Source organism: Salvelinus alpinus, chromosome 22 (genome assembly GCF_045679555.1).
Source record: "Salvelinus alpinus chromosome 22, SLU_Salpinus.1, whole genome shotgun sequence".
Lineage (NCBI taxonomy): Eukaryota > Metazoa > Chordata > Actinopteri > Salmoniformes > Salmonidae > Salvelinus > Salvelinus alpinus.
The window spans coordinates 47,489,949-47,514,666 of NC_092107.1; the positions used below are offsets into that span (position 1 = coordinate 47,489,949).

Sequence of the window (24,718 nt, forward strand, 5' to 3'; positions counted from 1 at the left end):
TCACCCTCCTGGTCCATCCCTCCCCATCTTACCCTCCCATCTAAACCGCTGTGTGTCTCTTTGTCCCCGTGGCCTAATCCAACAGTGCAGGGTTGGTTAGGGTGTGTGTGGTTGGTTGCTTGGGAGAGTTAGAGAGGGGAGAGTGGATGGCTGTTGAGTTTCCGCTCTCTCTTTTAATACAAAATGACAAAACTAGAGACAGAGAGGGAGAGAAGGAGAGGAAAAGAGAGGTAGGAGTAGAGAGAGGAAGGACAGAAATGGGAGGTGGGGAGACCAACATAAAGCCAATCTGATGTAAGTGATTCATACTGTAGCCTAGTTACCTGAAGCCCCTTTATTCAGCGTTTACGTCAATATTCCCCTGTAGGAACCTTGAGTCAACAGGCTACTTGTACTTCTGTAGATCATACCATAGAGAGAGAATCATTCATTCAATTGCCAGGGTAAAAGGCTCTAAGCGTTGATGTACTGTACAGTGCATTCGGAAAGAATTCAGACTTTTTAGCACATTTTGATACGTTACAGCCTTGTTCTAAAATTGATTAAATAAATATTTTTCCTCAGCAATCTACACACATTACCCCATAGTAACAAAGCAAAAACAGTTTTTTTGACATTTTTGCAAATGTATTACATTTTTTAAACAGAAATACTTTAATTACATAAGTATTCAGACCCTATGCTATGAGACTCAAAATTGATCTCAGGTGCATCCTGTTTCCATTGATCATCCTTGAGATGTTTCTACAACTTGATTGAAGTCCACCTGTGGTAAATTCAATTGCTTGGACATGATTTGGAAAGGCACACACCTGTCTATATAAGGTCCCACAGTTGACAGTGAATGTCAGAGCAAAAACCAAGCCATGAGGTCGAAGGAATTGTCCGCAGAGCTCCGAGACAGGATTGTGTCAAGACACAGATCTGGGGAGGGGTAACAAAACATTTCTGCAGCATTGAAGGTGCCCAAGAACACAGTGGCCTCCATCATTCTTAAATGGAAGAAGTTTGGAACCACCAAGACTCTTCCTAGAGCTGGACACCCAGCCAAACTGAGCAATAAGGGGAGAAGGGCTTTGATCAAAGAGGTGACCAAGAACCTGATGGTCACTCTGACAGAGCTCCGGAGTTCCTCTGTGGAGATTTGAGAACCTTCCAGAAGGACAACAATCTCTGCAGCACTCCAAAAATCAGGCCTTTATGGTAGAGTGGCCAGACGGAAGCCACTCCTCAGTAAAATCACATGACAGCCTGCTTGGAGTTTGCCAAAAGGCACCTAAAGACTCTCAGACCATGAGAAACAAGATTCTCTGGTCTGATGAAACCAAGAATGAACTCTTTGGCCTGAATGCCAAGCATCACGTCTGGAGAAAACCTGGCACCATCCCTACGGTGAAGCATGGTGGTGGCAGCATCATGCTGTGGGGGATGTTTTTCAGCGACAGGGACTGGGAGACTAGCCATTGAGAGGTTTGGAAGCCACTGGTCAGACATATTGGTACTCCCCAGTAGGAACAGTCCTCCATAGTAATGAATGGAAATTCTACAGTATTTCAATGTAAAGTTTCAAGGACAAAATTATGCAATTAAGTATTTTGTTGTTTTAGTTGGGACAGTAATCTAAAAATATATATGCTCTAGTCTCAGTTATGATGGTCCTCTCCTCTCAGTGGAGCAGTACCATGTTAGTACCAGTATTATGGTCCTCTCCTCTCAGTGGAGCAGTACCATGTTAGTCCCAGTATTATGGTCCTCTCAGTGGAGCAGTACCATGTTAGTCCCAGTATGATGGTCCTCTCCTCTCAGTGGAGCAGTACCATGTTAGTCCCAGTATGATGGTCCTCTCCTCTCAGTGGAGCAGTACCATGTTAGTGCCAGTATGATGGTCCTCTCAGTGGAGCAGTACCATGTTAGTACCAGTATGATGGTCCTCTCAGTGGAGCAGTACCATGTTAGTACCAGTATGATGGTCCTCTCCTCTCAGTGGAGCAGTACCATGTTAGTCCCAGTATGATGGTCCTCTCAGTGGAGCAGTACCATGTTAGTCCCAGTATGATGGTCCTCTCAGTGGAGCAGTACCATGTTAGTACCAGTATGATGGTCCTCTCCTCTCAGTGGAGCAGTACCATGTTAGTACCAGTATGATGGTCCTCTCAGTGGAGCAGTACCATGTTAGTCCCAGTATGATGGTCCTCTCCTCTCAGTGGAGCAGTACCATGTTAGTACCAGTATGATGGTCCTCTCAGTGGAGCAGTACCATGTTAGTACCAGTATGATGGTCCTCTCCTTTCAGTGGAGCAGTACCATGTTAGTCCCAGTATGATGGTCCTCTCCTCTGTGGAGCAGTACCATGTTAGTACCAGTATTATGGTCCTCTCCTCTCAGTGGAGCAGTACGATGTTAGTCCCAGTATTATCCAGTATGATGGTCCTCTCAGTGGAGCAGTACCATGTTAGTACCAGTATGATGGTCCTCTCAGTGGAGCAGTACCATGTTAGTACCAGTATGATGGTCCTCTCCTCTCAGTGGAGCAGTACCATGTTAGTCCCAGTATGATGGTCCTCTCAGTGGAGCAGTACCATGTTAGTCCCAGTATGATGGTCCTCTCAGTGGAGCAGTACCATGTTAGTACCAGTATGATGGTCCTCTCCTCTCAGTGGAGCAGTACCATGTTAGTACCAGTATGATGGTCCTCTCAGTGGAGCAGTACCATGTTAGTCCCAGTATGATGATCCTCTCCTCTCAGTGGAGCAGTACCATGTTAGTACCATTATGATGGTCCTCTCAGTGGAGCAGTACCATGTTAGTACCAGTATGATGGTCCTCTCCTCTCAGTGGAGCAGTACCATGTTAGTCCCAGTATGATGGTCCTCTCCTCTCAGTGGAGCAGTACCATGTTAGTCCCAGTATGATGGTCCTCTCCTCTCAGTGGAGCAGTACCATGTTAGTACCAGTATGATGGTCCTCTCCTCTCAGTGGAGCAGTACCATGTTAGTTCCAGTATTATGGTTCTCTCCTCTCAGTGGAGCAGTACCATGTTAGTCCCAGTATGATGGTCCTCTCAGTGGAGCAGTACCATGTTAGTCCCAGTATGATGGTCCTCTCCTCTCAGTGGAGCAGTACCATGTTAGTCCCAGTATGATGGTCCTCTCCTCTCATTGGAGCAGTACCATGTTAGTCCCAGTATGATGGTCCTCTCCTCTCAGTGGAGCAGTACCATGTTAGTCCCAGTATGATGGTCCTCTCAGTGGAGCAGTACCATGTTAGTCCCAGTATGATGGTCCTCTCAGTGGAGCAGTACCATGTTAGGCCCAGTATTATGGTCCTCTCAGTGGAGCAGTACCATGTTAGTCCCAGTATGATGGTCCTCTCCTCTCAGTGGAGCAGTACCATGTTAGTACCAGTATGATGGTCCTCTCAGTGGAGCAGTACCATGTTAGTACCAGTATGATGGTCCTCTCCTCTCAGTGGAGCAGTACCATGTTAGTCCCAGTATGATGGTCCTCTCCTCTCAGTGGAGCAGTACCATGTTAGTCCCAGTATGATGGTCCTCTCCTCTCAGTGGAGCAGTACCATGTTAGTACCAGTATGATGGTCCTCTCCTCTCAGTGGAGCAGTACCATGTTAGTTCCAGTATTATGGTCCTCTCCTCTCAGTGGAGCAGTACCATGTTAGTCCCAGTATGATGGTCCTCTCAGTGGAGCAGTACCATGTTAGTCCTAGTATGATGGTCCTCTCCTCTCAGTGGAGCAGTACCATGTTAGTCCCAGTATGATGGTCCTCTCCTCTCAGTGGAGCAGTACCATGTTAGTCCCAGTATGATGGTCCTCTCCTCTCAGTGGAGCAGTACCATGTTAGTCCCAGTATGATGGTCCTCTCCTCTCAGTGGAGCAGTACCATGTTAGTACCAGTATGATGGTCCTCTCAGTGGAGCAGTACCATGTTAGTCCCAGTATGATGGTCCTCTCCTCTCAGTGGAGCAGTACCATGTTAGTACCATTATGATGGTCCTCTCAGTGGAGCAGTACCATGTTAGTACCAGTATGATGGTCCTCTCCTCTCAGTGGAGCAGTACCATGTTAGTCCCAGTATGATGGTCCTCTCAGTGGAGCAGTACCATGTTAGTCCCAGTATGATGGTCCTCTCAGTGGAGCAGTACCATGTTAGTCCCAGTATGATGGTCCTCTCCTCTCAGCACTGTTGGGTTCTGGGACACAAATAAATGCTTTGATAATTTGCTCTGTCGTTTTTCCTTTTTGCACTTTTGGTTTGGTTCACCAACCCTTCTCTTTACTGTTTAGTTGTTGTTTTGGCTCCGTTGTCTTCATTTGTGTTCACTACAGCATGCCTGACGAATTTACATGTGAGATATGCAGCAACCAGTTTCATTTTGTTTTAACAGAATGTGTTAAAAAAAAATGTATGTATATCTTCTCGCTCTCTCCCCTTTCTTTCTTTGCTCTGATTTAGTTTGTTCCTCTTCCTCTGCAGCTGTTCTTTCTGCAATGCTGTTCGCTGTAATTCTTCACTTAACCCAGGTCGTGCCCTCGTCCCTTCCGTTGTGACGGCTAGGGTCCTGTGGGGTTCCGCAGTAGTTGAGACATCGACAAAACTTTGGTTCCTACCCTGTCACACTTTGGTTCCTACCCTGTCACATTTTGGTTTCTACCCTGTCACACTTTGGTTTCTACCCTCTCACACTACCCTGTCACACTTTGTATCCTACCCTGTCACACTTTGGTTTCTACCCTGTCACACTTTGGTTTCTACCCTGTCACATTTTGGTTTCTACCCTGTCACACTTTGGCTTCCTAACCTGTCACACTTTGGTTCCTACCCTGTCACACTTTGGTTCCTACCCTGTCACACTTTGGTTACAACCCTGTCACATTTTGGTTCCTACCCTGTCACACTTTGGTGTTTACCCTGTCACATTTTGGTTTCTACCCTGTCACACGTTGGTTCCTACCCTGTTGCACGTTGGTTTCTACCCTGTTACACTTTCGTTTTTCTACCCTGTTACACTTTGGTTTCTACCCTGTCACATTTTGGTTTCTACCCTGTCACATTTTGGTTCCTACCCTGTCACACTTTGGTTTCTACCCTATTACACGTTGGTTCCTACCCTGTCACACTTTGGTTTCAACCCTGTCACACTTTGGTTTCTACCCTGTCACACTTTGGTTCCTACCCTGTTACACGTTGGTTCCTACCCTGTCACACTTTCGTTTCTACCCTGTTACACTTTGGTTCTTACCCTGTCACACTTTGGTTCCTACCCTGTCACACTTTCATTTCTACCCTGTTACACTTTGGTTTCTACCCTGTCACACTTTGGTTCCTACCCTGTCACACTTTCGTTTCTACCCTGTCACACTTTCGTTTCTACCCTGTTACACTTTGGTTTCTACCCTGTCACACTTTGGTTCCTACCCTGTCACACTTTGGTTTCTACCCTGTCACACTTTGGTTTCTACCCTGTCACACTTTGGCTCCTACCCTGTCACATTTTGGTTTCTACCCTGTTACACGTTGGTTTTCTACCCTGTCACACTTTCTTTTCTACCCTGTTACACTTTTGTTCCTACCCTGTCACAGTATCGTTATGTCAAGGGAGTGCATTACCAAAAGCCCTAAAATCCCTTCCTAAAATCCTGAAGAAGAATTAAGGTGAAGAGCATTTCTTTCATGTTTACATTTTTCTGATTCTTTCTACTTTTAGTTTTTTAGCTTTAGTTCCTTTTATGTTGTTATGTTCTAGCTTTATGCTTCCTGCATGGACTGAGAACCCCGCTGCCCTGTCTCTCTCCTCCTGGCCTTCTCCTCTCCCGCTCTCCTCTCCTCCTGGCCTTCTCCTCTCCCGCTCTCCTCTCCTCCTGGCCTTCTCCTCTCACCGCTCTCCTCTCCTCCTGGCCTTCTCCTCTCACCGCTCTCCTCTCCTCCTGGCCTTCTCCTCTCCCGCTCTCCTCTCCTCCTGGCCTTCTCCTCTCCCCCTGGCCTTCTCCTCTCCCGCTCTCCTCTCCTCCTGGCCTTCTCCTCTCACCGCTCTCCTCTCCTCCTGGCCTTCTCCTCTCCCGCTCTCCTCTTCTCCTCTCCCGCTCTCCTCTCCTCCTGGCCTTTTCCTCTCCCGCTCTCCTCTCCTCCTGGCCTTCTCCTCTCACCGCTCTCCTCTCCTCCTGGCCTTCTCCTCTCACCGCTCTCCTCTCCTCCTGGCCTTCTCCTCTCCCGCTCTCCTCTCCTCCTGGCCTTCTCCTCTCCCGCTCTCCTCTCCTCCTGTCCTTCTCCTCTCCCGCTCTCCTCTCCTCCTGGCCTTCTCCTCTCACCTCTCTCCTCTCCTCCTGGCCTTCTCCTCTCACCGCTCTCCTCTCCTCCTGGCCTTCTCCTCTCCCGCTCTCCTCTCCTCCTGGCCTTCTCCTCTCACCGCTCTCCTCTCCTCCTGGCCTTCTCCTCTCACCGCTCTCCTCTCCTCCTGGCCTTCTCCTCTCACCGCTCTCCTCTCCTCCTGGCCTTCTCCTCTCCCGCTCTCCTCTCCTCCTGGCCTTCTCCTCTCCCGCTCTCCTCTCCTCCTGGCCTTCTCCTCTCCCGCTCTCCTCTCCTCCTGGTCTTCTCCTCTCACCGCTCTCCTCTCCTCCTGGCCTTCTCCTCTCACCGCTCTCCTCTCCTCCTGGCCTTCTCCTCTCACCGCTCTCCTCTCCTCCTGGCCTCCTCCTCTCCCGCTCTCCTCTCCTCATGGCCTTCTCCTCTCACCGCTCTCCTCTCCTCCTGGCCTTCTCCTCTCACCGCTATCCTCTCCTCCTGGCCTTCTCCTCTCCTCCTTGCCTTCTCCTCTCCTCCTGTCCTTCTCCTCTCCCGCTCTCCTCTCCTCCTGGCCTTCTCCTCTCACCGCTCTCCTCTCCTCCTGGCCTTCTCCTCTCACCGCTCTCCTCTCCTCCTGGCATTCTCCTCTCCCGCTCTCCTCTCCTCCTGGCCTTCTCCTCTCACCGCTCTCCTCTCCTCCTGGCCTTCTCCTCTCACCGCTCTCCTCCTCCTGGCCTTCTCCTCTCACCGCTCTCCTCTCCTCCTGGCCTTCTCCTCTCACCGCTCTCCTCTCCTCCTGGCCTTCTCCTCTCACCGCTCTCCTCTCCTCCTGGCCTTCTCCTCTCACCGCTCTCCTCTCCTCCTGGCCTTCTCCTCTCACCGCTCTCCTCTCCTCCTGGCCTTCTCCTCTCACCGCTCTCCTCTCCTCCTGGCCTTCTCCTCTCACCGCTCTCCTCTCCTCCTGGCCTTCTCCTCTCACCGCTCTCCTCTCCTCCTGGCCTTCTCCTCTCACCGCTCTCCTCTCCTCCTGGCCTTCTCCTCTCACCGCTCTCTTCTCCTCCTGGCCTTCTCCTCTCACCGCTCTCCTCTCCTCCTGGCCTTCTCCTCTCCCGCTCTCCTCTCCTCCTGGCCTTCTCCTCTCCCGCTCTCCTCTCCTCCTGGCCTTCTCCTCTCCCGCTCTCCTCTCCTCCTGGTCTTCTCCTCTCACCGCTCTCCTCTCCTCCTGGCCTTCTCCTCTCACCGCTCTCCTCTCCTCCTGGCCTTCTCCTCTCACCGCTCTCCTCTCCTCCTGGCCTTCTCCTCTCACCGCTCTCCTCTCCTCCTGGCCTTCTCCTCTCCTCCTGGTCTTCTCCTCTCACCGCTCTCCTCTCCTCCTGGCCTTCTCCTCTCACCGCTCTCCTCTCCTCCTGGCCTCCTCCTCTCCCGCTCTCCTCTCCTCCTGGCCTTCTCCTCTCACCGCTCTCCTCTCCTCCTGGCCTTCTCCTCTCACCGCTATCCTCTCCTCCTGGCCTTCTCCTCTCCTCCTTGCCTTCTCCTCTCACCGCTCTCCTCTCCTCCTGGCCTTCTCCTCTCACCGCTCTCCTCTCCTCCTGGCCTTCTCCTCTCCCGCTCTCCTCTCCTCCTGGCCTTCTACTCTCCTCCTTGCCTTCTCCTCTCCTCCTGGCCTTCTCCTCTCCTCCTTGCCTTCTCCTCTCCTCCTGGCCTTCTCCTCTCACCGCTATCCTCTCCTCCTGGCCTTCTCCTCTCCTCCTTGCCTTCTCCTCTCCTCCTGGCCTTCTCCTCTCCTCCTTGCCTTCTCCTCTCCTCCTGGCCTTCTCCTCTCCCGCTCTCCTCTCCTCCTGACCTTCTCCTCTCCCGCTATCCTCTCCTCCTCTCCCCCTCTCCTCTCCCGCTATCCTCTCCTCCTCTCCCCCTCTCCTCTCCTAATGTTTTTTTGGGGTCCTTTTGTGGAGCCGGTCTGTTCTCCATGTTGTCTTCTCTCTGCCCCAGCATGCTCTGCTCTGTCTGCTCGCTTCCTTCCATTTGTTTCCAAAACTCTCGCTTCCCATAACTTCTTCCTATTCATTTCCATGTTTTTGTTTATTCTCAATATAATGTTATGTGTTTTATGATGCCTGTCTGACTCGCGGACAATCACATACATAAATGTATACCTCATCTACAGTTGAAGATGGAAGTTTACATACACCTTAGCCAAATACATTTAAACTCAGTTTTTCCACAATTCCTGACATTTAATCCGAGTAAAAATTCCCTGTCTTAGGCCAGTTAGGATCACCACTTTATTTTAAGAATGTGAAATGTCAGAATAATAGTAGAGAGAATGATTTATTTCAGCTTTTATTTCTTTCATCACATTCCCAGTGGGTCAGAAGTTTACATACACTCAATTAGTATTTGGTAGCATTGCCTTTAAATTGTTTAACTTGGGTCAAATGTTTTGGGTAGCCTTCCACAAGCTTCCCACAATAAGTTGGGTGAATTTTGGCCCATTCCTCCTGACAGAGCTGGTGTAACTGAGTCAGGTTTGTAGGCCTCCTTGCTCGCACACGCTTTTGCAGTTCTGCCCACACATTTTCTATGGGATTGAGGTCAGGGCTTTGTGATGGCCACTCCAATACCTTGACTTTGTTGTCCTTAAGCCATTTTGCCACAACTTTGGAAGTATGCTTGGGGTCATTGTCCATTTGGAAGACCCATTTGCGACCAAGCTTTAACTTCCTGACTGATGTCTTGAGATGTTGCTTCAATATATCCACATCATTTTCCTGCCTCATGATGCCATCTATTTTGTGAATTGCACCAGACCCTCCTGCAGCAAGGCACCCCCACAACATGATGCTGCCACCCCCGTGCTTCACGTTTTGGATGGTGTTCTTCAGCTTGCAAGCATCCCCCTTTTTTCTCCAAACATAATGATGGTCATTATGGCCAAACAGTTCTATTTTCGTTTCATCAGACCAGAGGACATTTCTCCAAAATGTACGATCTTTGTCCCCATGTGCAGTTGCAAACCGTAGTCTGGCTTTTTTAATGGCGGTTTTGGAGCAGTGGCATCTTCCTTGCTGAGCGGCCTTTCAGGTTACATCGATATAGGACTTGTTTACTGTGGATAAAGATACTTTTGTACCTGTTTCCTCCAGCATCTTCACAAGGTCCTTTGCTGTTGTTCTGGGATTGATTTGCACTTTTCGCACCAAAGTACGTTCATCTCTAGGAGAAAGAACGCATCTCCTTCCTGAGCGGTATGGCGACTGCGTGGTGTGTTTATACTTGCGTACTATTGTTTGTACAGATGAACATGGTACCTTCATGCATTTGAAAATTGCTCCCAAGGATGAACCAGACTTGTGGAGGTCTACAATTTTTTTTTCTGAGGTCTTGGCTGATTTCTTTAGATTTTCCCATGATGTCAAGCAAAAAGGTACTGAGTTTGAAGGTAGGCCTTGAAATACATCCACAGGTACACCTTCAATTGACTCAAATTATGTCAATTAGCCTATCAGAAGCCATGACATCCTTTTCTGGAATTTTCCAAGCTGTTTAAAGACACAGTCAACTTAGTGTATGTAAACTTCTGACCCACTGGAATTGTGATACAGTGAATTTATAAGTGAAATAATCTGTCTGTAAACAATTGTTGGAAAAATTACTTGTGTCATGCATCAAGTAGATGTCCTAACCGACTTGCCAAAACTATAGTTTTTTAACAAGAAATTTGTGGAGTGGTTGAAAAACAAGTTGTAATGACTCTAACCTAAGTGTATGTAAACTTCCGACTTCAACTGTATGTGAGCAATGTACGCAAAATGAAAAATACAATATTTGAAAGAGCTATTTTTTTTTTTAAACACATGAATCTGAAATCGATAAAGAGAGAACTCTCTCTCTACCTTAATGAATTGATGTCATGTATAATTACAGATAATGTCATTGTAGCCAGACAAGGGATGTTAACTAGATTAGTTTAGTGTCTCAGAGCACCTTTAATCTCCTCAGTCCCTACCTGTTTGATCTCTTTTCTCGCTGTTGTACTCCCCCTTGCTCCATCACTTTCGCTCGCTCTCCATCGTTACTCTCTCCCTTCTCTGTCCATCCGTCTCTCTCTCTCACCCCCCCATCTCTCCTCTCCCTCTCTATCCATTCTCCCACTCTCTCCATTCTCCCTCTCTCTCTCTCCATTCTCCCTCTCTCTCTCTCCATTCTCCCTCTCCCTCCATCATTACTCTCTCCCTTCTCTGTCCATCCGTCTCGCTCTCTCTCTCCATCCCCCCTCTCTCCCTCTCTCTCCATTCTCCCACTCTCTCCATCCTCCCTCTCTCTCTCTCTCCATTCTCCCACTCTCTCCATCCTGCCTCTCTCTCTCGCCATTCTCCCTCTCTCTCCATCGTTACTCTCTCCCTTCTCTGTCCATCCGTCTCGCTCTCTCTCTCCATCCCCCCGTTCCCTCCATCCGTCTCGCTCTCTCTCTCCATCCCCCCTCTCCCTCCATTCTCCCTCTCTCCCCCTCTCTCCATTCTCCCCTCTCTCTCTCCATCCATACTCCCTCTCTCTTGCTCTCCATCCTCCCCCTCTCTCTCCCTCCATCCCTCCCCCTCCAGACCATGGGGAGATGGACATCCAGGGTGCCTATATGGGAGGCAGCCCATCGTCATGGCAGCAGGCAGCAGAGTGCACCAGTCACATGTCGTCATGTCTGTGTTGCTCCACAAGGGGCAGTAACGTCTCCTTGGAATACCCAGGAGGCTGCACCTGCATCCACGACCGGTGAGAATACACACACACACACACAAACACCTACTCAAGAACTCACACATACGCATACACACACACACACACACACACACACACACACACACACACACACACACACACACACACACACACACACGAACTCACACATACACGCATGCATACGCACGCACATGCACACACACACTGTCCGTTACTCACACACAGAGTCCGTTACTCACACACGGAGTCCGTTACTCACACACGGAGTCCGTTACTCACACACGGAGTCCGTTACTCACACACGGAGTCCGTTACTCACACACGGAGTCCGTTACTCACACACGGAGTCCGTTACTCACACACACAGTCCGTTACTCACACACAGAGTCCGTTACTCACACACAGAGTCCGCTACTCACACACAGAGCCCGCTACTCACACACAGAGCCCGTTACTCACACACAGAGTCCGTTACTCACACACGCACTCCGTTACTCACACACGGAGTCCGTTACTCACACACGGAGTCCGTTACTCTCACACGGAGTCCGTTACTCACACACGGAGTCCGTTACTCTCACACGGAGTCCGTTACTCTCACACGGAGTCCGTTACTCACACACGGAGTCCGTTACTCACACACGGAGTCCGTTACTCTCACACGCAGTCCGTTACTCACACACGGAGTCCGTTACTCACACACGGAGTCCGTTACTCACACACGGAGTCCGTTACTCACACACGGAGTCCGTTACTCACACACGGAGTCCGTTACTCACACACGGAGTCCGTTACTCACACACGGAGTCCGTTACTCACACACGGAGTCCGTTACTCACACACAGAGTCCGTTACTCACACACAGAGTCCGTTACTCACACACAGAGTCCGCTACTCACACACAGAGCCCGCTACTCACACACAGAGCCCGTTACTCACACACAGAGTCCGTTACTCACACACACACTCCGTTACTCACACACGGAGTCCGTTACTCACACACGGAGTCCGTTACTCTCACACGGAGTCCGTTACTCTCACACGGAGTCCGTTACTCTCACACGGAGTCCGTTACTCTCACACGGAGTCCGTTACTCTCACACGGAGTCCGTTACTCACACACGGAGTCCGTTACTCACACACGGAGTCCGTTACTCACACACGGAGTCCGTTACTCACACACGGAGTCCGTTACTCACACACGGAGTCCGTTACTCACACACGGAGTCCGTTACTCACACACGGAGTCCGTTACTCACACACGGAGTCCGTTACTCACACACGGAGTCCGTTACTCACACACGGAGTCCGTTACTCACACACGGAGTCCGTTACTCACACAGAGTCCGTTACTCACACAGAGTCCGTTACTCACACAGAGTCCGTTACTCACACACAGAGTCCGTTACTCACACAGAGTCCGTTACTCACACAGAGTCCGTTACTCACACACAGAGTCCGTTACTCACACACAGAGTCCGTTACTCACACACAGAGTCCGTTACTCACACAGAGTCCGTTACTCACACAGAGTCCGTTACTCACACACAGAGTCCGTTACTCACACACAGAGTCCGTTACTCACACAGAGTCCGTTACTCACACAGAGTCCGTTACTCACACAGAGTCCGTTACTCACACAGAGTCCGTTACTCACACACAGAGTCCGTTACTCTCACACAGAGTCCGTTACTCTCACACAGAGTCCGTTACTCACACACAGAGTACTCTCACACAGAGTCCGTTACTCACACACAGAGTCCGTTACTCACACACAGAGTCCGTTACTCACACACAGAGTCCGTTACTCACACACAGAGTCCGTTACTCACACAGAGTCCGTTACTCACACACAGAGTCCGTTACTCACACACAGAGTCCGTTACTCACACACAGAGCCCGTTACTCACACACAGAGCCCGTTACTCACACACAGAGCCCGTTACTCACACACAGAGCCCGTTACTCACACACAGAGCCCGTTACTCACACACAGAGCCCGTTACTCACACACAGAGCCCGTTACTCTCACACAGAGCCCGTTACTCTCACACAGAGTCCGGTACTCTCACACAGAGTCCGTTACTCTCACACAGAGTCCGTTACTCACACACAGAGTCCGTTACTCACACAGTCCTGATTCATCACATCATTATTTGATAACCTGAAATCATACTATCATCACCTCACCACTGTGCATTTCCTCTTTCCAGTATCCCTCTGAAGATGCTGTGCCAGAATATGAAAAGGCAGATCGTGTCCAGGGCCTTCTACGGATGTAAGTCTGTCTGTGTTCTTTCTCTCAAAGTAGTTTGTTTCTCAGTTCCCTGTTCGTTCATAAAGGGAGTTCCCTGTCTTCTTTTGTCTATCTTTCTTCACTCCTTCCTTCCTGTCTCACGCCCTCCGTCTGTCTCTATCATGTCCTATCTCTTTCCCTTCACTCCTTCCTTCCTGTCTCACGCCCTTCGTCTGTCTCTATCATGTCCTATCTCTTTCCCTTCACTCCTTCCTTCCTGTCTCACGCCCTCCGTCTGTCTCGCTCATGTCCCATCTCTTTCCCTTCACTCCTTCCTTCCTGTCTCACGCCCTCTGTCTGTCTCTATCATGTCCTATCTCTTTCCCTTCACTCCTTCCTTCCTGTCTCACGCCCTCTGTCTGTCTCGCTCATGTCCTATCTCTTTCCCTTCACTCCTTCCTTCCTGTCTCACGCCCTTCGTCTGTCTCTATCATGTCCTATCTCTTTCCCTTCACTCCTTCCTTCCTGTCTCACGCCCTCCGTCTGTTTCTATCATGTCCTATCTCTTTCCCTTCACTCCTTCCTTCCTGTCTCACGCCGTCCGTCTGTCTCTATCATGTCCTATCTCTTTCCCTTCACTTCTTCCTTCCTGACTCACGCCGTCCGTCTGTCTCTATCATGTCCTATCTCTTTCCCTTCACTCCTTCCTTCCTGTCTCACGCCCTTCGTCTGTCTCTATCATGTCCTATCTCTTTCCCTTCACTCCTTCCTTCCTGTCTCACGCCCTTCGTCTGTCTCTATCATGTCCTATCTCTTTCCCTTCACTCCTTCCTTCCTGTCTCACGCCCTTCGTCTGTCTCTATCATGTCCTTTCTCTTTCCATTCACTCCTTCCTTCCTGTCTCACGCCCTCCGTCTGTCTCGCTCATGTCCTATCTCTTTCTCTCCAAACCTGTGTCTCCCTCCCTCCCTCCAGGGCTGGCCTACTGTCGACACCTGTCCACGGTCCGTACCCACCTGTCAGCACTGGTCAGCCACAACATTGTCCTTCCTGACAAACCTTGCGAGGCGTCGGGGGGCCTGAGCAGAGACGTGTGGAGAAAGTACCAGAAAGACTGCAAGGTGGGTTAGTGACTTGCTGGCTGGCTGGGTAGCTGGGTGGGTGGGTGGGTGGGTGGCTGGCGAGGTGGACAGCTGGCTGGCTGGGTGGCTGTGTCGGTGGATGGCTGGGTAGCTGGCTGGCTGGCTGGCTGGCTGGCTGGCTGGCTGGCTGGGTGGGTGGCTGGCTGGCTAGGTGGATGGCTGGGAGGCTGCCTGGCTGGCTGGGTGGGTGGGTGGCTTGGTGGCTAGCTGACTGACTGGCTGACTGGGTGGCTGGGTGTAATGTTGTAGCTAGTCCTCTAAAAGGGGTCAACATAAACATCACTCTATGCTCAGTAATCATATTCAATTCAAGAAGAAATTAATGTCCACATGGTGTTGTTGAGAAGTAAACCGACTTCAAATAAGTATGTTTTGGGGGTAGCTATGAGAGATATGAGAAAGTTGGGGGTAGCTATGAGAGATATGAGAGAGTTGGGGGTAGCTATGAGAGATATGAGAGGGTTGGGGGTAGCTATGAGAGGGTTGGGGGTAGCTATGAGAGATGGGAGGGTTGGGGGTAGCTATGAGAGGGTTGGGGGTAGCTATGAGAGGGTTGGGGGTAGCTATGAGAGGGTTGGGGGTAGCTATGAGAGATGGGAGGGTTGGGGGTAGCTATGAGAGGGGGTTGGGGGTAGCTATGAGAGGGTTGGGGGTAGCTATGAGAGATGGGAGGGTTGGGGGTAGCTATGAGAGGGTTGGGGGTAGCTATGAGAGGGTTGGTGGTAGCTATGAGAGACACGAGAGGGTTGGGGGTAGCTATGAGAGATATGAGAGGGGGTTGGGGGTAGCTATGAGAGGGTTGGGGGTAGCTATGAGAGATATGAGAGGGTTGGGGGTAGCTATGAGAGATATGAGAGGGTTGGGGGTAGCTATGAGAGACACGAGAGGGTTGGGGGTAGCTATGAGAGATACGAGAGGGTTGGGGGTAGCTATGAGAGATATGAGAGGGTTGGGGGTAGCTATGAGAGATATGAGAGGGTTGGGGGTAGCTATGAGAGATATGAGAGGGTTGGGGGTAGCTATGAGAGACACGAGAGGGTTGGGGGTAGCTATGAGAGATACGAGAGGGTTGGGGGTAGCTATGAGAGATATGAGAGGGGGTGGGGGTAGCTATGAGAGATACGAGAGGGGTGGGGGTAGCTATGAGAGATGAGAGGGTTGGGGGTAGCTATGAGAGATGGGAGGGTTGGGGGTAGCTATGAGAGATACGAGAGGTTTGGGGTTAGCTATGAGAGATACGAGAGGGTTGGGGGTAGCTATGAGAGATACGAGAGGGTTGGGGGTAGCTATGAGAGATACGAGAGGGTTGGGGGTAGCTATGAGAGATGAGAGGGGGTTGGGGGTAGTTATGAGAGACACGAGATGGTTGGGGGTAGCTATGAGATATATGAGAGGGGGTTGGGGGTAGTTATGAGAGGGGGTTGGGGGTAGCTATGAGATATATGAGAGGGGGTTGGGGGTAGCTATGAGAGATGAGAGGGGGTTGGGGGTAGCTATTAGAGATGAGAGGGGGTTGGGGGTAGTTATGAGAGACACGAGATGGTTGGGGGTAGCTATGAGAGATATGAGAGGGTTGGGGGTAGCTATGAGAGGGTTGGGGGTAGCTATGAGAGATATGAGAGGGTTGGGGGTAGCTATGAGAGATATCTAGGATCCAGTTGCAGAGGGAGCTGTTTAGTTCCAAGGTTCTTAGCTTACTGATGAGCTTCGAGGGCACTATGGTGTTGAACGCTGAGCTGTAGTCAATGAACAGCATTCTCACATAGGTGTTCCTTTTGTCCAGGTGAGAAAGGGTAGTGTGGAGTGCGATTGAGATTGCGTCATCTGTGGATCTGTTGGGGCGGTATGCGAATTGGAGTGGGTCTAGGGTGTCAGGTAGGGTGGAGGTGATATGGTCCTTGACTAGTCTCTCAAAGCACTTCATGATGACTGAAGTGAGTGCTACGGGGCGATAGTCATTTAGCTCAGTTACCTTAGCTTTCTTGGGAACAGGAACAATGGTGGCCATCTTGAAGCATGTGGGGACAACAGACTGGAATAGGGATTGATTGAATATGTCCGTAAACACACCAGTCAGCTGGTCTGCGCATGCTCTGAGGACGCGGCTGTGGATGCCGCCTGGGCCTGCAGCCTTGCGAGGGTTAACACGTTAACACATGTAAATGTTTTATACACGTTGGCTGCAGTGAAGGAGAGCCCGCAGGTTTTGGTAGCGGGCCGTGTCAGTGGCACTGTATTGTCCTCAAAGCAAGCAAAGAAGTTGTTTAGTTTGTCTGGGAGCAAGACATCGTGGTCCGCGACGGGGCTGGTTTTCCTTTTGTACTCCGTGATTGACTGTAGACCCTGCCAAATACCTCTCGTGTCTGAGCCGTTGAATTGCGACTCCACTTTGTCTCTATACTGATGCTTAGCTTGTTTGATTGCCTTGCGGAGGGAATAGCTACACTGTTTGTATTCGGTCATGTTTCCGGTCGCCTTGCCCTGATTTAAAGCAGTGGTTCGCGCTTTTAGTTTTGCGCGAATGCTGCCATCAATCCACGGTTTCTGGTTGGGGAATGTTTTAATAGACGCTGTGGGTACAACATCACCGATGCACTTGCTAATAAACTCGCTCACCGAATCAGCGTATTCATTAATGTTATTGTCAGTCCACGTGATCGAAGCAATCTTGAAGCATGGAATACGATTGGTCGGACCAGCGTTGAACAGACCTGAGTGCAGGTGCTTCCTGTTTTAGTTTCTGTTTGTAGGCTGGGAGCAACAAAATGGAGTCGTGGTCAGCTTTTCCGAAAGGGGGCGGGGGAGGGCCTTAAATGGGTCGCGGAAGTTAGAATAACAATGATCCATGGTTTTGCCAGCCTGTGTCGTGCAATCGATATGCTGATAAAATTTAGGGAGCCTTGTTTTCAGATTGCCTTGTTATTGTCCTGTTGAAAAACAAATGATAGTCCCACTAAGCGCAAACCAGATGGGATGGCGTATCGCTGCAGAATGCTGTGGTAGCCATGCTGGTTAAGTGTGCCTTGAATTCTAAATAAATCACTGACAGTGTCACCAGCAAAGCATCCCCACACCTCCTCCTCCATGCTTCACGATGGGAACCACACATGTGGAGATCATCCGTTCACCTACTCTGCGTCTCACAAAGACACGGCGGTTGGAATCAAAAATCTAAAATGTGGTCTCATTAGACAAAAGGACAGATTTCCACCAGTCTAATGTCCATTGCTCGTGTTTCTTGGCCCAAGCAAGTCTGTTCTTCTCATTGGTGTCCTTTAGTAGTGGTTTCTTTGCAGCAATTCGACCATGAAGGCCTGATTCACACAGTCTCCTCTGAACAGTTGATGTTGAGATGTGTCTGTTACTTGAACTCTGTGAAGCATTTATTTGGGCTGCAATCTGAGGTGCAGTTAACTCTAATGAACTTGAGAGCCAGTTTCACCATAGTGCTTGATGGTTTTTGCCACTGCACTTGAGAAAACTTTAAAAGTTCTTGAAATTTTCCAGATTGACTGATCTTGTCTTAAATGAATGATGGACTGTCGTTTCTCTTTGCTTATTTGAGTTGTTCATGCCATAATATGGACTTTTACCAAATAGGGCTGTCTTATATATACTGTTCATGCCAGCTTTACTAATCTGAATCACTGTCTTGGTCTCTCTCTCTCTCTCTCTCTCTCTCTCTGTCTCTCTCTCTCTCTCTGTCTCTCTCTCTGTCTCTCTCTCTCTCTGTCTCTCTCTCTCTCTGTCTCTCTCTCTCTCCCTCTCTCTCCCTCTCTCTCTCTCTCTCTCTCTCGCTCTCTCTTTATTTCTCTCTCTAGAACTATAAGGAGTTGGAGTTGTTGTGGCTGGTGTATTATGGAGGTGTACAGCATGACATCAGGAAGGAAGTCTGGCCCTTCCTGCTGGGTCACTACAAGTTTGGCATGGGCAAGAAGGACATGAGCCAGGTAGCTAACAATACGTCTGTCTGTCTGTCTCTGTGTTTTAACATCTCCCCACCAGAGACGGGGTTCAATACTTGTTTCCACTCCCACTTTACAGTAACCCCTCTCAGTTTCCAAATGTAATACGTCTATTTTAAAACATCTTGTCCTACTGTGTTGGTCTGTAGATCGATGAGAAGATCAGTGCACGGTACCAGCAGGTGATGAAGGAGTGGAAGTCCTGCGAGGTGATCGTCAAGCAGAGAGAGAAAGAGATGCAGTCGGCCATCTTTACTAATCTGTCTTCAGGAAGCAGCATAGACAGCCACGTCCTCAGACACAGAGACTCCACTCTCTGCAATGAGGTGGGTTGGTTGGTTGATTAATTGGTTGGCTGGTTGTTTGATTGGTTGATTAATTGGTTGGTTGATTGAATAAAATGTATTTTTTAAATCATTATAAAAACACGTGCAAACATTACATATAACTAGAAGTGGGTAATTTTCCTGTTTGTTTTAGCTGTTTATAAAAAACCCATCTCTACCCCTCCTCCTCCCCCCTTCTCCGTCCTCCTCATTCCTCCTGCCTTCTCCCCCCTTATCCTCTCTCCTCCCTCTTCCTCCCCCCTTCTCCGTCCTCCTCAAGCCTTCTGCCTTCTCCCCCCTTTTCCTCCCCCTTCCTCCCTCCTCTGCCCTTCTCCGTCCTCCTCAAACCTCCTGCCGCCTCCTCCCTTTACCTCCCTCCCCCTCCCCCCTTCTCCGTCCTCCTCAAGCCTCCTGCCTTCTCCCCCCTTTTCCTCCCTCCTCCCCCTTCCTCCTCCCTCCTCCGCCCTTCTCCGTCCTCCCCAACCCTCCTGCCTTCTCCTCCCTCCTCCCTCCTGCCAGATGTTCATGTCAGTGGATGAGCCCGACGCAGGGGCGGGTGGGCAGGACACCCCAGGAGGGAGGGGCGGAGACACCCCCAGCCACTCTACAGTGATTCTCCCCGCAGCCGGTGGGGCACTAGCTCCTGATGAGCGCCCCCTAGTGGAGTTTGACTCCCCTGACTCCGGCCTCCCATCCTCCAGGAACTACTCTGTCACCTCCGGGCACTCTCAGATTCTCTCCTCTATCGACGATGGACAGAGCACGGTGGAGGAGGGGGGAGCAGGGGAGGAGGGAGGAGCACGGCAGGAGGGAGGAGCACGGCAGGAGGGAGGAGCACGGCAGGAGGGAGGAGCAGGGCAGGAGGGAGGAGCAGGGCAGGAGGGAGGAGCAGGGCAGGAGGGAGGAGCAGGGCAGGAGGGAGGAGCCGGGCAGGAGGGGGGAGCCGGGCAGGAGGGGGGAGCCGGGCAGGAGGGGGGAGCCGGGGAGGAGGGGGGAGCAGGGCAGGAGGGAGGAGCAGGGCAGGAGGGGGGAGCCGGGCAGGAGGGGGGAGCCGGGCAGGAGGGAGGAGCCGGGCAGGAGGGAGGAGCCGGGGAGGAGGCCCGGCCACACTTGTACAGTGTGACGGAGGAGAAGGGGCGACAGGATTGGTTGAGTGAGGAGATGCTGTGCAGTCAGCTGGATAAGTTGATGACCAATGAGAATGGAGGAGCAGAGGGGATGCCTTCACTCTCCTCCTATACGGTAAGTACTGGACACACACACACACAGACACACACACAGACACACAGACACTCAGACACAGACACACAGAGAGACAGATACTCAATAAAGACTCCCTGCACTCACAGGGAGCATCATTGAATTGCATATCCAAACACTTAGATCACATTTAAAATGTTCTGGATACTGATCTGAAAACGGTTCTGAATACTGTTCTGAGTTCTGTTCTGAGTACTGTTCTGGATACTGTTCTGAGTACTGTTCTAGATACTGTTCTGAGTACTGTTCTGAGTACTGTTCTGGGTACTGTTCTGAGTACTGTTCTGGATACTGTTCTGAGTACTGTTCTGAGTACTGTTCTGAGTACTGTTCTGAGTACTGTTCTGGATACTGTTCTGGATACTGTTCTGGGTACTGTTCTGGATACTGTTCTGGATACTGTTCTGAGTACTGTTCTGAGTACTGTTCTGAGTACTGTTCTGGATACTGTTCTGAGTACTGTTCTGGGTACTGTTCTGAGTACTGTTCTGGGGGCAATTTTACTGCATTGATATTTACCCTTCAAGTGAACTGAAACGGATCAAATTGAAGTATATGTGTGTGTGTGTATGTGTGTGTGTGTGTATGTATGTGTATATGTGTGTGTGTGTGTGTGTGTGTGTGTGTGTGTGTGTGTGTGTGTGTGTGTGTGTGTGTGTGTGTGTGTGTGTGTGTGTGTGTGTGTGTGTGTGTGTGTGTGTGTGTGTGTGTGCGCAGATTGAGCTGCTGGACACAGTGGCTCTGAACCTCCACAGGATAGATAAGGATGTCCAGCGCTGTGACCGTAACTACTGCTACTTTACCACCGCTAACCTGGAGAAACTACGCAACATCATGTGCAGGTAAACACCGTAACTACTGCTACTTTACCACCGCTAACCTGGAGAAACTACGCAACATCATGTGCAGGTAAACACCGTAACTACTGCTACTTTACGACCGCTAACCCGGAGAAACTACGCAACATCATGTGCAGGTAAACACCGTAACTACTACTACTTTACCACCGCTAACCTGGAGAAACTACGCAACATCATGTGCAGGTAAACAAACACACACACACAGACACACACTTCAATTTGATCCGTTTCAGTTCACTCATTCGCTCACGTCTCTTCTTCGTGTTTCCCTCTTCTTTCCCCCTCTTCCTCCCCTCTCTTTTCCCAATCTCCCTCCCCCCTTCTTACCCCTTTTCTTCCCCCCTCTTCCACCTCTTTCCCCCCTTTTCCTCCCCCTCTTCTTTCCCCCCTAATACCCCTCTTCCTCCCCCCTCTTTCCCCAATCTTCCTCCCCCTTTTCTTTCCCCATCCTGTCCCAGCTATGTGTGGGAGAATCTGGAGATGGGTTATGTCCAGGGGATGTGTGACCTGCTGGCCCCTCTCATGGTCATTCTGGACGATGGTAGGAACCTCAGTCAACATGGCTACCTCCCAAATGGGACCCTATTCCCTATACTGTGCACTTCTTTTGACCAGGGCCCTATGAAGCCCGTTAGCCGTTTTGCCGTTAGCTGTTAGCCAGCAATTAGTAATGATACATTAGCAATTATAGCCATTTGCAATTAGCTTTTACTCATTAGCCGTTGCATTACACAGTGATCAGTGATGGAAGGGGCATGTATGTGTCAATCCTTGGTCACAATATACAGAAAAAGTACAGCCTCTCCCAGAGTATTTGTTGACCCTCGCCTCCCCCCCCCCCCCCCATGCCTTCCTCCCTCCCCTCCCCCCATCAGAGTGCCTGGCGTACAGCTGCTTCACCCAGCTGATGAAGAGGATGAGCCAGAACTTCCCCAACGGCGGAGCCATGGACACACACTTTGCCAACATGAGGTCCCTCATACAGGTCTGGTGTTTTATTGATTTAACCTTTATTTAAATAGGCAAGTCAGTGTTAGGAACAAATTCTTATTTACAATGATGGCCTAGGAACAGTGGGTTAACTGCTTGTTTAGGGGCAACAGATTTTTACCTTTTCAGCTCAGGGTTTAGATCTAGCAACCTTTCGGTTACTGGCCCAACGCTCTAACCACTAGGCTACCTGCCGCCCTGACTGTGTGTGTGTGTGCGTGCGTGCGCGCTCAAATGATCCTAACATGACCCCTAACCTGTGGTCTGCTCTGTTGTGGTCTCTGTTTGATGATGTCAGATCCTGGACTCGGAGCTGTTTGAGCTGATGCATCAGAATGGAGACTACACCCACTTCTATTTCTGTTACCGCTGGTTCCTGTTGGACTTCAAAAGAGGTACGATACGCTCACAAACAACACTCTTTCCATTTATTTAATTATATTTTTTGACAGGGGGATTTTGAAGCTTTACTCAGACAATTATGAAACAGGGGGGGGGTTACAGGCAAGTAAGAGAAGCAGTGTGAGAATATGGACAATATGCCTTGTTTTTAGCTCCTTGCCAACTTTGCAGTATTTTTTTGTTATTGTTATTATTTCTTACATTATTTGCTCAGAACTTTTCGTGCATTATTGCTTACAGACGAAAGTAACTTTTGGATATTAGATCGGCGGGTCATTCATCAACATTTCAACCAGAAATTTGACTTCCCTGAATTGGATCCTTTTTGTGTGAGCTCCCCGAGGCAGTTCCATTCATCCTGGGGGGGAGGCTGCTCCAAGACGACGACGCCGGACAAGAGGAAGAAGGAGTGGACTTCAAGTCCGACTCAGGAGGCGTGCACACCACCCACCGCTTCCGAGTATATTACTCGCTAACGTTCAGTCCCTGGACAATAAAGTAGACGAGCTCAGGGCGAGGATCTCCTTCCAGAGAGACATCAGGGACTGTAACATACTCTGTTTCACGGAATCATGGCTCTCTCCGGATATACTGTCCCCGTCCATTCAGCCAGTGGGATTGTCCGTCCATCGCGCTGACAGGAAGAAATATATATATTTTTAGTAAGGTGGAAGTGTATGTTTCATGATTATCTACGCATGGGTTTATTGTGGTAACATACAGCAACTCAAGTCATTTTGTTTTCCCGATGTGGAAAAACTCACCATCAAATGCAGACCGCATTACCTCCTGAGAAAATGTTCTTCGGCTGTGTATATTCCCCCCCCCCCCCCCCCCCAAAGTTGACACGGTGACGGCTCTAAAGGAACTACACTGGACTTTGCGCAAACTGGAAACTGCATATCCTGAGGCCGCATTTATTGTACCTGGGGATTTTAACAAAGGAAATCTAAGGGAAAAAACCTGCGGAAGTTCTTTCATCACATCTCCTGTACTACTCACGCATCGAGCACTCTTGACTCTTGGGCAGATTGCTCTGTATTGTTGTGTATTGTTGTGTATTGTTGCACTGTTGGAGCTAGAAACATAAGCATTTCTCTGCACCTGCAATAACGTCTGCAAAATATGTGTACGCCGTCCAATCAAATTTGATTTTATTTGAACAGTGGGAAGGGTGTAATGCTAGGATTGAACCTTGGTCTTCAGTAGGGAGTTTTATACAGTTGAAGTCGGAAGTTTACATACACTTAGGTTGGAGTCATTAAAACTCGTTTTTCAACCACTCCACAAATTTCTTGTTAACAAACTATAGTTTTGGCAAATCGGTTAAGACATCTACTTTGTGCATGAAACAAGTCATTTTTCCAACAATTGTTTACAGACAGATTATTTCACTTATAATTCACTGTATCACAATTCTAGTGGGTCAGAAGTTTACATACACTAAGTTGACTGTGCCTTTAAACAGCTTGGACAATTCCAGAAAATGATGTCATGGCTTTAGAAGCTTCTGATTGGCTAATTGACATCATTTGAGTCAATAGGAGGTGTACATGTGGATGTATTTCAAGGCCTACCTTCAAACGCAGTGCCTCTTTGCCTGACATCATGGGAAAATCAAAAGAAATCAGCCAAGACCTCATTAAAAAAATTGTAGATGTCCACAAGTCTGATTCATCCTTGGGAGTAATTTCCAAACGCCTGAAGGTACCACGTTCATCTGTACAAACAATAGTACACAAGTATAAACACCATGGGACCACGCAGCCATCATACCGCTCAGGAAGGAGACGCGTTCTGTCTCCTAGAGATGAACGTACTTTGGTGCGAAAAGTGCAAATCAATCCCAGAACAACAGCAAAGGACCTTGTGAAGATGCTGGAAGAAACAGGTACAAAAGTATCTATATCCATAGTAAAACGAGTCCTATATCGACATAACCTGAAAGGCCGCTCAGCAAGGAAGATGCCACTGCTCCAAAACCGCCATAAAAAGCCAGACTACGGTTTGCAACTGCACATGGGGACAAAGATCGTACATTTTGGAGAAATGTCCTCTGGTCTGATGAAACAAAAATAGAACTGTTTGACCATAATGACCATCGTTATGTTTAGAGGGAAAAGGGGGAGGCATGCAAGCCGAAGAACACCATCCCAACCGTGAAGCACGGGGGTGGCAGCATCATGTTGTGGGGGTGCCTTGCTGCAGGAGGGTCTGGTGCAATTCACAAATAAATGGATGGCATCATGAGGAAGGGAAATTATGTGGATATATTGAAGCAACATCTCAAGACATCAGTCAGGAAGTTAAAGCTTGGTCGCAAATGGGTCTTCCAAATGGACAATGACTACAAGCATACTTCCAAAGTTGTGGCAAAATGGCTTAAGGACAACAAAGTGAAGGTATTGGAGTGGCCATCACAAAGCCCTGACCTCAATCCCATAGAAAATTTGTGGGCAGAACTGAAAAAGCGTGTGTGAGCAACGAGGCCTACAAACCTGACTCA

At 49.6% G+C, this 24,718-nt stretch overlaps 1 protein-coding gene across 1 annotated transcript in view; it reads left to right on the plus strand.

Moving 5' to 3' along the window:
- Positions 1–24,718, plus strand: part of LOC139549568 (small G protein signaling modulator 2-like) — a 94,797-nt gene that overhangs the window by 61,325 nt on the left and 8,754 nt on the right. The window contains exons 13-22 of the mRNA XM_071360201.1: positions 10,899–11,064; positions 13,245–13,309; positions 14,243–14,388; positions 18,231–18,359; positions 18,524–18,700; positions 19,220–19,942; positions 20,678–20,802; positions 21,279–21,361; positions 21,696–21,805; positions 22,109–22,205. Of these exons, the coding sequence (XP_071216302.1) occupies positions 10,899–11,064; positions 13,245–13,309; positions 14,243–14,388; positions 18,231–18,359; positions 18,524–18,700; positions 19,220–19,942; positions 20,678–20,802; positions 21,279–21,361; positions 21,696–21,805; positions 22,109–22,205 (1,821 nt within the window). The remainder of the gene's footprint in view (positions 1–10,898; positions 11,065–13,244; positions 13,310–14,242; positions 14,389–18,230; positions 18,360–18,523; positions 18,701–19,219; positions 19,943–20,677; positions 20,803–21,278; positions 21,362–21,695; positions 21,806–22,108; positions 22,206–24,718) is intronic.